The sequence below is a fragment of the Mus caroli genome, unplaced genomic scaffold (genome assembly GCF_978045245.1).
Source record: "Mus caroli unplaced genomic scaffold, Mus_caroli_1 scaffold_8, whole genome shotgun sequence".
Taxonomy (NCBI): Eukaryota; Metazoa; Chordata; class Mammalia; order Rodentia; family Muridae; genus Mus; species Mus caroli.
In genome coordinates, this window is record NW_028227263.1 from 35,949,241 (window position 1) to 35,962,961 (window position 13,721).

General features: G+C 43.9%; 1 protein-coding gene across 3 annotated transcripts in view; it reads right to left on the reverse strand.

Annotated features, from left to right (window-relative positions):
- Window positions 1-1,501: 1,501 nt before the first annotated feature.
- Window positions 1,502-13,721, reverse strand: part of Znf143 (zinc finger protein 143) — a 37,469-nt gene continuing 25,249 nt past the window's right edge. For all 3 annotated transcript variants that reach the window (XM_085841404.1, XM_021166789.3, XM_021166790.2), the window contains exons 12-16: window positions 10,759-10,986; window positions 8,155-8,303; window positions 4,975-5,136; window positions 3,637-3,783; window positions 1,502-2,588 (exon numbers count right to left, since the gene is read on the reverse strand). In XM_085841404.1, the coding sequence (XP_085697530.1) occupies window positions 2,505-2,588; window positions 3,637-3,783; window positions 4,975-5,136; window positions 8,155-8,303; window positions 10,759-10,986 (770 nt within the window). In that variant the 3' untranslated portion in view covers window positions 1,502-2,504. The remainder of the gene's footprint in view (window positions 2,589-3,636; window positions 3,784-4,974; window positions 5,137-8,154; window positions 8,304-10,758; window positions 10,987-13,721) is intronic.

The following is a 13,721-nucleotide window of genomic DNA, read 5'->3' on the forward strand; positions in this document are numbered from 1 at the left end:
TCTGTAAATCCAGTTAAAGAAAAGAGAATGCCGAGGCAGGCGGATTTCTGAGTTTGAAGCCAGCCTGGTCTACAGAGTGAGTTCCAGGACAGTCAGAGCTACACAGAGAAACCCTGTCTCGAAAAAAAAACACAAAAAAACAAAACAAAAAAAAGAAAAGAGAATGCTATCTTCTGGCCTCCGTGAGCACCAGGCACACATACAGTACACAGACATACATGCAGGCAAAACACCCATAAAAAAAAATCATAAAATTGTGTGCATGTGCTTGTCTGTGTGCATTTGCGTGATTGAGGTCGGGTTACCCAGCTTCACAGTAAGCACTTTTACCCTCTGGGCTGTTGATTTCCTGGGTTTTTAACAGGTTTTGCTGGGGGCGTCGACCCTGCCTGGATCTTACCACATAGGCATTAGGCTGCTTTTTGCTGACTTACACTCTTGTTTCTTCAAGTACCTTTGGAGGATTTATTTTTGGGAGAACTCCTTTCTGCTGCTTCTGTTGAGACACACAGCAGCTGAAGTACATCTTGAAGGAGCATGCTACCTTGCTAGGAGACACTCCATGGATTGGGAACAAAGGACAGCAACCTATGTCCCATTTTCTCTGGGTCTAAGTAGTCTTCTTATCTATATTAAGCTCTGGATACCAGGACTTCTCAGAACTGTTCAGTGCAGTACTGTTAAGCGCAGCTGGCAGGGGGCCTGGGATGGAGTGCAGGACCCTGGAATCTGACTGCAGGTGGAGATAAAGGCTCAGAGAGGCCTGTAGTTTAGGTTTCCATGCATAAGCTCCTGTGTGCCTATAGCAGTGGTTCTGCCAGAGATCCACCTGCCTCTGCCTCCCACATGCTGAAAGTAACTGTGAGCCACCACTGCCCAGATAAAATAAAGCTTTTTAAAAAACCTTTCGACTCTTGCTATTAGCAAACAGAAGCTGTCAAACAAGTCATCTTGATAACCTCTGCTACAAGGACTTATCATTTGAGGATACTGAGGCATAGTATAAAATCCATACTGGACATGGAGGCAAAACACCTGGTTGTCCAATTTTGACATGCCTTGCCTTTTAAAACTGCGAAGCCTGGGTAAGTTGGAGATAATAAATTTTAAATTTTCACAAGACTGTTGAATACATATATAGAGAACAGTGCTTGGTCTGTGCCTATATAGATATACCCTTGGCCTGAGTGTACCAGGAAATATATATCTATATGTATTTTTAAAAAAGATTTATTCATTATATGTAAGTACACTGTAGCTGTCTTCAGACACTCCAGAAGAGGGTGCCAGATCTCATTACGGATGGTTGTGAGCTGTGGTTGCTGGGATTTGAACTCAGGACCTTTGGAAGAGCAGTCTGTACTCTTAGTTAACCACTGAGCCATCTCTCTAGCACCCCATCCCCCAGTTATACTGTTACATTGTGGATCCCTGTGCAACATTCCCCAACATCAGACCAATTTAATGAAACAAACAAAAAGTATTGTTTTAAAAACTGCTGTATTCAAAGTCATAATAAACTTTAAGGTAAATAAGCTTTAAAACAAAAGATTAGGAGCAAAAATAAATAATTTACACAACTTACTAACCCAGTTTTTTGGAGTAAATTCATTCTCAGCCATAGAACTATAAGCCTAGGCCAGACCCGTGGGAAACTCTCATAGTTGATTATCATAAAAAACAGTAGCAAAAAATCAAAAGGCTGATTTTAACAACCCAAATAATGGATATATTTTGCTTTTTGAGAGTAGCTCAGATTAGCCTGGAATTTACTACACAGTCCAGGTTAGTCTCACATTTGTGTTCTCCTCCTGCCTCAGGTCTTTAATGCTGGGATTACAGGCACAAGCTGCCATTCCCAGCTTCAAACACTGGATTTAATGTTTTAATTTAAAATAAACAAACTTTGTAATTTTATACATCATCCAATGTAATGCTAAAATAATCAGCATTTTAGCTTGAAGAAGTGTTATATAACAGGGATGGGGCTCTATAAATGAGGTCTTCAAACCTTGAAATCCAAGTAAACATGGGTGTGTATTAGGACAAACAATCCAGACATTAACTGGAGGGACATCTGAAGGCTTGCATCCTTTATTCTGTGATGGCTTTGGAGTTATGATTGTTTCACATGTAGAACCTTCAGCACATTAGATACAGCCGTGTTTTTCACAGTAAGTTAAAAGCGCATCTTGACTGTGTTCAGACCCTGCTGATCTTATGGGTGGATTTCAGGAGTTTGCCATGTGGTCAAGAGTAGCATGAAGAACTGCTGCAGGGCTCTCATTTCATTCTTCCTCGTACACAATGAATCACGTTGGGATTTCATTCCAGGGGCTATGTACACAAAAGTGTCAAGAAGAAAATGTTCTCTACCCTTGCATAAAAATGTGTCCAGTGCTTCAGGAATGGAACTTCTGCTCTGCCGGGCGGGGCTTCAGGGATTCTACCGCCAGAGATGAAAGGCTCCTTCCTCATGTTTTATTGCTCTGTAATTCTGAGTGTTAATCATCCAACCCTGGCGTCTCTCCTTGTTGGATCCTAGATGCTATTCTGATAGCTTCTTCCAGAGATGGCTGCTCTCCAAGCTGAAACCAGAACACACACATCAAACATTAATGATCCAAAGCCCTAACCTGGATGATGGACAGAAATGTTAAATGGTAAACGTAGATGTGCAATTGCTCTCTAATTCTGATGCTTGGGTTGCTGAAATATTACTCTTAACTTGATCACTAATAACATAAAATCAAAACTTGTACTTGTGAGATCAATGGAGCGTATGTAAGTTTTTCCCATGTGCTAAGCCATCACAGCCAATGGAGTGATCCCTATGCAGCTAGTGTCTACACCCATGAACTCAAGAAGACTAGCCAATGGCTAGAGTTTCCTGTTTATCAAGCATGTGTGATTTTATATTCTCTACCGGGAACTAGGGTCTTTCCTAGCAAATGTTCTTCCTATGTTTTCTAACGCGCCTCAGTTTTAGTGAGGTTATGAGGGCGCTCTGTTTACAGAAGGTTCTCCTCCAAGTAGTAGCTCCCTTGTGCTTTATAGAAACCTATCTCGTTAAGACTCCACCTCAACAGTGGAGATAGCTGTCTGGGTACATAAAAAACACATGTCTAACAATTGTTTCTCTTGCTATAAATTCTCCAAGGCTAGCAAAGCAAAGGTGGTAAAAAACAATGTTAGTTTATGTTTTGAATAAGATCTCATGTAGCTTAGGCAAATGACCTTCAATTCAATTTCTGGTCTTCCTGCCTTCACTTCTTGAGTGCTCATATCACATGCCTGAGCCACCAGGCCCGGCTTCTATGATGCTGGAGATAGAGCCCAGGGCCTGCTAAACAAGCACTCTTATCAACCTAGCTTCACCCCCAGCCCAGGTTGGTGGTTTGTTTGGCTTTTCTTGAGGAAGGGACTTTCTAGATAGCCCTGGCTGTCCTAGAGCTCACGGAGAACACCCTGCCTCTACATCCTGAGTGCTGGGGTTAAAGGTACATGCCACCACGGCACAGCTTCTGGTCTTTTAAGATCCCCAGATGACTTTGCACGTGGTACAAGCACAGAAGCGTCACACACGAAAAGACCCAGAGTTGCAGCACTGCTGCTGCTCACCTAGTCTGCACTCACCTGAACTGCAATCTGGGTGCCATTGGATGTTGCCACTAAGGTCAGAGGTCTGGTTTCTGTAGTTACTAGGTGATGGCTATGTTGTTGGTGTCCCATTTCTGAAGATGCTGTATGGAATGCTGCCAGATCTTGAGCTACAATTGCAACCTGATGTGAAGCAAAATAAACAAAACACACATGAATAATTATATCTATAACTCCAAGTGGTTCAAGTCCACTTTGTGCTAGGGACCGGAGCTGTGTAGGTACTTATTGCTGGAAAAGGGCTTATGTACTGTCTAGGCTGCACTCTCATTTGAGGAAGTTAAGGCTCAGAGAGAAGGGATTTAACTATCATCATGAAGCAAGTCAATGGCAAAAGTTATAAGACCTGGGAAATGGACCTGCTGTGTCTAACTCTAGGGAGATGAGGCCCTCTCTAGGTTCTGTTACCCCAAGTAGATGCTGAGGAAGTTACAAATGTCAACTAACGCACACCTCAAATGGCTACTTATTCCTGAGTGTGGATCAGATTATCTTCTTCATCTTCTTCTTCTTCTTTTTTTTTTCGAGACAAGGTTTCTCTGTATAGTCCTGGCTGTCCTGGAACTCACTTTGTAGACCAGGTTGGCCTCGAACTCAGAAATCCACCTGCCTCTGCCTCCCGAGTGCTGGGATTAAAGGCGTGTGCCACCACGCCCAGCTCAGATTATCTTCTTGCATTTACAATTAGACTGCCATCTAACTGGAAGGACATTACTGATGAACGGCAATGTCATCTTAGATACAGTCCCCACTTTAGACTCATGGATTCTCACTATGTATCCCTGGCTGGCCTGAAAATTGCTCTGTATACCAGGCTAGTCTTAAACTCAACAGATCTGCTTGCCTCTGCCTCCCAAGTGCTGGGACTAAAGGCATGCACCTCTATGCTTAGCTGTATGTGTGTGTTTTAAATTTATTTTTAATATGTCTGTGTTTGTGGAAATATATGCTATGTATTTGTGGGTGCCCTTGGAGCCCCGCTGGATTACAGGCAGTTGTAACTTGCTTGATGTGGGTGCTGGAAATGGAATTTGGGTCCTCTGGAAGAGCAGCAAGCAGTCAACCACTAAGCTGCTTCTCCAGTTCCTCACTTCATTCTCCTGTGAACTTGATGGTACGGATGTAAATATAACTCCTATTTACAGATGGAGGACAAAAAATAACTCCAAGGACTAATTGGCTAAAGAAGTTATAAAATAGGAGGTCAGCCTGAAGTTCACACGTCTAAGTAAGAATGTATAGAGTAGAGCCCAGCTTCTAAGCAAGTTTTGCCACAGATGAATGGGTTGACTAACAGTGAACAAAAATAATTACCTGCTGTCCTTCTGTGCCCTCCGCGGTAACCATAGCAACAGAATGTGTTCCTGCTGAGGAGATGACTGCATCATGAGTGGGGACCGTGATGGGTGTGCCATCCTGTGTTACCATGGTGATGGTGTTGCCAATGGCCTGCATGTCGGCTTGAGATATGTTGACCTGTAAACACAGTGCATTTTACAAACCAGTCAATATTTCCTGTTACATTTGGCAATCTTAACTAAGGACAGAGCCTAACCCTCACATAAGCTTCCTTTGTGGGAGCAAATAAACTTCGCAATGGAATATAATCTTCCATTCACCAGACAAGTCTATGTCTGGTTGGGTTTTGTGTTTGGGATTTAGACAGGGTCTTTCTGTTTCCCATACTGGCCTGGAATATTGCAGTAATCCTCCTGCCTCAGTTTCCTGCTTACTGGGGTTACAGCTTCAGCCACTACCCCCAACTTCTGCCTTGTACCTTCACGAGTCTTGGGCCTAACTTTTCCTTCCCTCGCCATCTCTACCTTGACACTCTGCTTAAATCTCTGTTCCCCATGTTCCAGATTTCCTGTGTGAACTTCACCTTTCAACTTCTCTGCCTGTCTTCTATCATTCTATCACACCAAATCTGCATCTGACATGCCAACCACTACAAAAAAAACCAAAAACCCTCAAAAAACCTGAGGGGTGTGTATGTGCGAGAATTCCAGGCTACCCTGAGCTACATGAAACCCTGTTTTAAAAAGAAAAGTCATGGAAAATAGAAAGGTAGTGTGGTAGCAAGCACCTGTAATCTCAGATCTTAGGAAGTGAGGCAGGAGTATTTCCGTAAGTTCAAGTCCTGGTCTATACACAGAAGTCTAGCCACATAGAGGCCTTGTGTCAAAAGCCACCAAACCAAACCAAATCCTAATACAAAATAAAACCCAAAAAGTATACTGAGTCTAGGAGGCGAGTTCTAGTACAGATGTGCAGGAAGAAGGTTCCCCATGGAAGACAGAACAGAGGAGGGTGGAGACACCCCAAAGCCCATGAGCCTCCTTTTTACCAAAGCTAAAACAACTCTAGCAAATGCTTAAAAATCACATTGAAGCTGAGTTCTTTTAGGTTATTGGCACCTACAAAACAATGCCACGTTTACCTCTTAGAGAATATACATTCCACTACTCTTCCTCAGAGAAAATCAAGATTCTTACTGAATCAACTGGACTTGACGAAGCCGGCTGAACACCTATGGTTTCTGGTAAGGAAAACTGCTCCAGAATGGAAATTCTATAGGACTTTGTTTCTTAACTTATGTCCCAGGATGACATCATCACGTCCTCCTTACCTCAGTCAAGGTTCATTCCTGGATTGAATCAACTGCTAAGTCCCAGCCCTTCCTTCCCGGTGCTGGGCTTCACCCAGACCCATTCTTTAACTCTGCTTGTTTGAGACAGGGGCTCATCATGTACAACAGGCTGGGCTGGAACTCACTGAGAATTGCCTGCCTCAGGAGTGCTGGGATTAAAGTCACTCACCACCACATCCACTACTTTAAAAAAATTTTATTTATGTATTTAAGCATTTTGTCTACATATACATGTCTGCACACCAGAAGATGGCATATTATAGACAGTTATAAGCCACTATATGAGTTTTGGAAATTGAACTTAAGACCCTGGAAGAGCAGCCTGTACTATTTTTTTTTTTTTTCGAGACAGGATTTCTCTGTATAGCCCTGGCTGTCCTGGAACTCACTTTGTAGACCAGGCTGGCCTCGAACTCAGAAATCCGCCTGCCTCTGCCTCCCGAGTGCTGGGATTAAAGGCGTGCGCCACCACGCCCGGCTCACCCTGTACTATTGTACTACTATCTCTCCAGCCCAGACGAAGTACTTTTGAAGCTCACAATCGCCTTGGGATTCTGATCTTTGTCGCGTCATCTTTGACCCACACCAGCTAATGCCATTTGGATTCTATGGCTGTGGGGGACGTAAATCCAGGCAGGAAGTTTGGTAAATTAGAGGAGATTGAGACCTGGAGACTTGGTGGGCACACACCCCGAGGCTTGGGCGACTCCCAGCTCCTTGCCAGACTCCTGACTTGGAACATGTGCCATGTTCCTCACATAAAAGAGATGTGACCTGTGCTCACATAGGCCCAAAACAGAGTTCTCCATGCTAATGAGGTACCTAGAGGCCTGGAGGGCTTAGCCAATAAGCTTCCCTTTCTAGACACTTCTCCCTGCAAAAGGTATTTAATCTCAGGCCCACCCTGAAAAGGAGGGTATGTTCTTTTTTCCTTTTAGATTTGTTTCTTTTATTTATGAGTACACTGCAGCTGTCAGGGCCTCTGGAAGAGCAGTCAGTGCTCTTAACCGCTGAGCCACCTCTCCAGCCTGAGGATACGGTTTTATGCATCCATTTCCACCATGACAATAAACTGTTCAGAACCATGGTCTGTCTCTTTTCATCAAGATCTGCTGTGGGAAGGAAGCTGTGAAGAAGGCCTTCGTCTACAGAGCCACAGCCTAATCTCCTGTAGAAGACCTCTCTGCGCTCCCAGCCACAACTACCAGCAAGCCAGCCACTGCCAAGCCAAGGACTATCCCCCTCACCAACCCCATTCCTCCCCAGAGGCCTCCCACCCCCCAACCAGCTCAGGCATTCCCACATCTCAGACAGACTACACTTTTCCACCCCTGGAGAGGTGTCTCTACCTTCCCTACAAACTTTCCCAGCATGGGATAAGCGAAGTGGCTATGTCCTTTGGCAGAGCCTATAGCCCCACATGGATGCAAATATCCTCTACTGTTATTACTTCAAATAGCTCTTTTCAGCAGACCATGGAAGATCTGTGGGAGATCTGCCACTACTGAGAGCAGTAGTTCTCAACCTGTAGGTTGTGACCCCTTTAGGGTCAAATGACACTTTCATAGGGGTCGCCTAAGACTATTAGAAAGCACATATATTTACATTATAATTCAAAACAGTAGCAAAATTATGGTTATGAAGTAGCAACAAAAATAGCATTATGGTTGGGGCCACCAGAACATGAGGTGCTGTGTTAGAGGGTGGCAGCCTTAGGAAGGCTGAGGACTGCTGCTCTAGAGGCCTATGTATAAACATCATGCTTCCCACTCAGGCACCCAGCCTGTCTTTCAATTCCAAGTGAAGAAAAGATTTCACTTCCTTGGCTGTTAGTAGATACTTACATGTTGAGTCCCATCCTGTGATATGAGTGTGACTTGTTGACTCAGCCCAGACTGGGTTACTGTGGCTACTTGTGTAGATACAATGTCCTCTCCATCTACACCTGTAACATATGTGATCTGGGACCCTTTAAGAACATCATCACCTTGACCTGTTTAAAATAAATGAATAATTTACTTGACCAACCAATCTATTTAGACAACACTAGGCCTGTCCTTCTAGCACCTGGAAGAGGAAGCAGTTCAAGGGCTGCCTAGGTTACACAGGGAGTTCAAGGCCGATCTAGGTTGTACAAAACCTTGTCTCAAAAAAACAAACAAACAAAAGAAAGCAAAGCCCTAGTTTTATATCTAAACCCTGAGAAGAGTTTCAGAACTTCTTAAGGAGTCCATCTGCACATCTGCCAGGCCAGGCCAAACCAAATCACACCAAACCCAACCCAGCCCAACCCTACCCATCAATGTCAAGTGTTCTGATTTTGGAAGGCCTCTCCTTTACACTTAGCTGTGATGATTATGGAATGCTGTGCACCTATGTACAGGGGACACAGAAGGGAAGAACTCTATATACAGACATTTGCCCTCTTGGCTCCTGAAGTCACTTAAGTCTCATGAAGGTAATAAAAGAGTCTATAAACATTAACCACAAAACCAGAATGGCTTGTATACACACAGTCTACTAACACACGTGACTGACAGCCATCTATTAGTACACAATGACATCATTGTGTAAAGACTATGCATGGCTATAAATGTAGTGACTATCTGGGCTGAGGTTAATCATTTCATAAGTGACTAAACAAGAACTCCATCCAGTTCAGGTACTTTCTTCTTCCACAGAAACCAGCACGTGAATGACAATCTCAGCAGCAGAACTACTAGAGTGGGTGACTGACCTCTCTCTTCTCTCAATACTGGCTAACTCCCACGGAGCAAGGAAGAAAGGGAAGCTTTACCTGTTCAAAGAAGGACTTAAGACTGTACTCCTAATCTGAGAATTAGTCTGTGAAGGACTTCAGTGCCAGGTCTAACTCTCCTGTGCTCAGATGGCAGCAGTCACTGAGGTGTATGTAATGTTCTTCCTTTTCCCCCCACAGTTATTTATACACCATTATTCCCAAAGATTATGTCAAACCCAGAGATTATGTCAGAGAAAGCACAAATCTGTATTTTTTGAAAAGTAATCATAGTTGGGTTTTTTTGTTTGGTTTGTTTGCTTGTTTGTTTTTTCCAGGGTTTCTCATGTGGCCCTGGCTGCCCTGGAACTCACTCTGTAGTCCAGGCTGGCCTGCTTCTGCCACCTGCATGCTAGGATGAAGGCAACACAACCACAGCCTGGCCAATCATTGCTTTTAAATTATACTCTATTATAGTCCATTTTACAGACTGAGAAAACCTCTTACAGTCTGCGATATCAACATATAAGGAGGAGAGTAAAGACAGGTCTTATAAATTACATTTGACATTATTAAAGTCTGCTTTTTTTCCCCATGTGTAGTTGAGATGTGCATTCATGTCCATGCAGAGGCTGGGACTCCATGAGGAGTCTTCTTGATAGCTTTCCACATCATTCATCAAGGCAGGGTCTCTCAGTTGAACCCAGAGCTCATGGATATATGGCTAGCCTAGCAAGCCAGCATGTTCAGGGAGACCATGTCTGAATTCCAAGACTGGATTTACTGGTGAAATTCAACAGGCATTTGTGTGGGACCCTAACTCTGATCTTCACACTCGCTGCTTGCACGGCACTCTAACAGTGGTGTCTTCTCCCAGTCCCCAAAGCCTTTTTTTTCCTAATTAAAAGGATTTAGCAGTTGTTTCTTTCTTGTTGCAACATTCAAGTATAAAGTATGCTATTATTTACTGTAGTCATCATGATGTACAATGTCTTCAGGACTTACGCCTCCTAGTGAATGAAAGCTTACACTCTCTACATAGGTGCAGTGGATCATGCCTGTAGGCCCAGCATTTGGGAGGCTGTAGCAGGAAGACTACTCCAAATTCAAGGCTAGCCTGGGCTACAGAGTAAGACTCTGCTGGAGGGTGGTGGAGGAAAGGGAGGAGTTCTGTGCCCTCAGGTGTGACTGCTTAGAGGGTTGTGGCTGGAGAGCAGTCTTGCACTGAATACATTTGAGCACGAGCTATTTCTCAAGGAACAGAACTTTTTTTTTTAACTTAAATATTTCTGAACATTTCATTCAGGAGCTGAAAATGAGAAGTCTTTGCGCTCCTGGGAGGAACGGCCACACTGGCCAGGCTTTTTCCAGAGAGTCTCCAACTTGCTTTCCTCTCGTCAAGCACTGGGGGCTTTCCCACGTGCCAAACCTTCCTTCTATCTTCAAGTCCCCTTCTTCCCTTCCCTTCTCCTAGGCATTGCTTCTTTGCCTCCATCAACCCATCCACCTTTATAATCTTTCCAAGAACATAACATTTTTCCGGGAAGCCCTCTTCTGCTTTCCCTGAGAATACAAGTTCTCCTTCTTCCACAATGCAGAGCACCGGTGTCTTTCTGCATCACTTGTCGTGACTATACAAATGAAACTGAAGGACTAGAGAAGACAGCATGGGTTATAAGCTCACAACAGATATGATTGTTAAAGCACTCACCTGGGGGAGGCTCAAAGAAGGCTTCCTGCTCCTCCTCAATGGGCTCTGTGTCGTTGTGGGCTGTCCGTTTGTGCATGGCGAGCGTGGAGATCTGTTTGTACGTCTTCCCACAGTGGTTACAGTTGTACGGTTTGGAGTGAGTGTGGACGACATGGTGTTTATACAAACTGGAATACTCTGTAAACCGTTTGTCACACCCAGGAACTGTACAGACATATGGCTTTTCTCCTAAATGAAGAAGACACGCAAAAAGGTCAGTTTTTTTTTTTTTTTTCAGAAGAGCTGGCTCAGCGTTAAGAACACTCCTTGTTCTTAAAGAAGACCCAGGCTCTATTTTTTTTTTTAAAGATTTATTTATTTATTATATGTAAGTACACTGTAGCTGTCTTCAGACACTCCAGAAGAGGGCGCCTGATCTGTTACGGATGGTTCTGAGCCACCATGTGGTTGCTGGGATTTGAACTCTGGACCTTCGGAAGAGCAGTCGGGTGCTCTTACCCACTGAGCCATCTCACCATCTCAGTAAAAACTGAGCCCAGTCAGTTTTTACATAGGTAGACAAAGTTACTCCACAGCTGAAGGGTGAGACTTTTAAAAATCAACAAGCAAATCACCTGTCAAGATAACTCAGTGTCGAGCACATGCTTAGCACACATGATGCAGAACTCAATCCCTAGCAGAGGGAGTGTGTGTGAGGTGTCCCTTTTCATCCTAAGATGAAAAGCACATAAGAAAAATTCCCTATGGTTTGAACTTGGCTCAAAAGTCGTCTGAGTCGCTGGAGAAGTGGCTCAGAGGTTAAGGGTGCTTGCTTCATTTCCAGAGGACCAGCGTTCACCTCTCAGCACCCACACAAGGTGGCTTCAAGCCACTGTAAGCTCATTTCCAGAAGACCAATTCTGTTTCCTGGTCTACATGACTCCTACACTCCTGTCACGTCCTTTCTGTCATATACATAATTAAAATACTATCTTTGTGGGGTATGAGGCACAAAACCCTAATCCCAGCACTTGGGAGGCAGAGGCAGTTGGATCTCTGTGAGTTCAAGGGTAGCATAGTCCATAGAGTGTGTTCTAAGCCAGTATGGATTTCAGTGTGATTAAACACATGTGCCACCAGGCCTGAATCCATCTATTACTGAACCTGAAACTCACTGACTTGACCAGATTGGCTGACGACCTGTCATTGCCTCCTCAAAGATAGGATAACAGGCACATTTTGCTGTGCTCAGCTTTTTCTATGGGTGCTTGTATGCTTGTATGGCAAGTGTTTATCAAGGGAGGCAGCACTGCAGCCCATCACAGTATCTGGTATTATAGTGCTCGTATGATAAGTGTTTATCAAGTCAGGCGGCTCTGCAGCCCATCACAGCATCTGATACTGTAGTGTTTAACCAATGCTTTCAATTTTGGGTCAGGTGTCAGGAAGAGTTACAGATTAATTTTTAACTCTCTTTGTAAATTAAGAAAAATTATGTGAACATGTGTGTCTCTGTGTAGGTATGTGTAGATGAGTGCAGGTACCCAAAGATGCCAAAAGAGGGCATCATGTCCCATTGAGTTGGAGTTACAGGCAGTTGTGAGCCACCTGCTATAGTGTGTGAGTGTTGGGACCAAGCTCGGGTCCCCTGCAGGAACAGCACCTGCTCTTGGTTGCTATCTCCTCAGCCCTTTATAAGTAAAAAATAGTAACAGCAGAGATTTTTTTTTTATTTGTTTGTTTGAGACAGTTTTTCTTGTAGCCCAGGCTGTCATAGAACACAGTACATAGACCAGGCTGGCCTCCACTTCAGAGATCCTTTAGCCTCTTCCTCCTGAGTGCTGGCATTAGAAGTACAGGGCACCACACCCATACTTATAAATAAATAAAAATACATTGATTTAATTTATGTGTATGGGTGCTTTTCCTACATATAAGTCCATGTACCAATTGTGTACAGCACCCAAAGAGGTCAGAAAAGAGAGTCATTTTCCCTGGAAGTGGAATTACTGATGGTTTTTAGCCTCCATGTGGGTGTTGGGAACCAAGTCTGGGTCTTCTGAAAGAGCAGCTGTAACTACTAAGGCATCTCTCTCTAGCCCTTTTTTGTAAGCTTTTAAAATATGTTCATTTGTGTGTGTGTGTGTGTGTGTGTGTGTGTGTGTATGTGTATGGGCTACCTTGTCTGGCTTTAGTGGGAGAGGAAGTACCTAGCCTTGAAGAGATTTGAAGTGCCAGGGTAGGGGTGGGGGATTCCCAGGGGAGGTGCCCACCTGCTCAGAGGAGGGGAAGGACTGTGGGAGGGGGGCAGTGACCAGGATGTAAAGTGAATAATTTAAAAAAAATTAAATTAAAATTTATAAAAAGTTCTTATTTTGAAGGATGGCAGGTGTTTTTTTGTTTGTTTGTTTAGTTTGGTTTTTTTAAGACAGGATTTCTCTGTGTAGGGCTGGCTGTCCTAGAACTTGCTGGCCTTGAACTTGAAGATCTGCTCGCCTCTGCCTCCCAAGATGTGTGTGTGGTGCCATCACTGTCTGAGACAGTGATTTTCTACTTTTTTTTTTCTTTCTCTCTCTCTCTCTTTTTTTTTTTTTTTTTTTGGTTTTTTGAGACAGGGTTTCTCTTTATAACCCTGGCTGTCCTGGAACTCACTCTGTAGACCAGGCTGGCCTCAAACTCAGAAATCCGCCTGCCTCTGCCTCCTGAGTGCTGGGATTAAAGGCGTGCGCCACCATGCCCGGCTGATGGCAGGTGATTTTCTAAACAGGAAAATGGCTGTCAATTACCACTTGGAATATCAGCCCAACTGCTATTTAGGCTGCAGCAAAACCCACCACTAGATGGCACCAAACAGTAAAAAAGGGATTCCTGTAAACCTTTTTTCCCCTTTGTTTTTAAGCGTCCACCTAAGGCTGGCACGGCCATGACATAGCTGAAGATGACTTTGACCTTCTGATCCTGCTTTGCAGCTGCCTTGTGCTGGT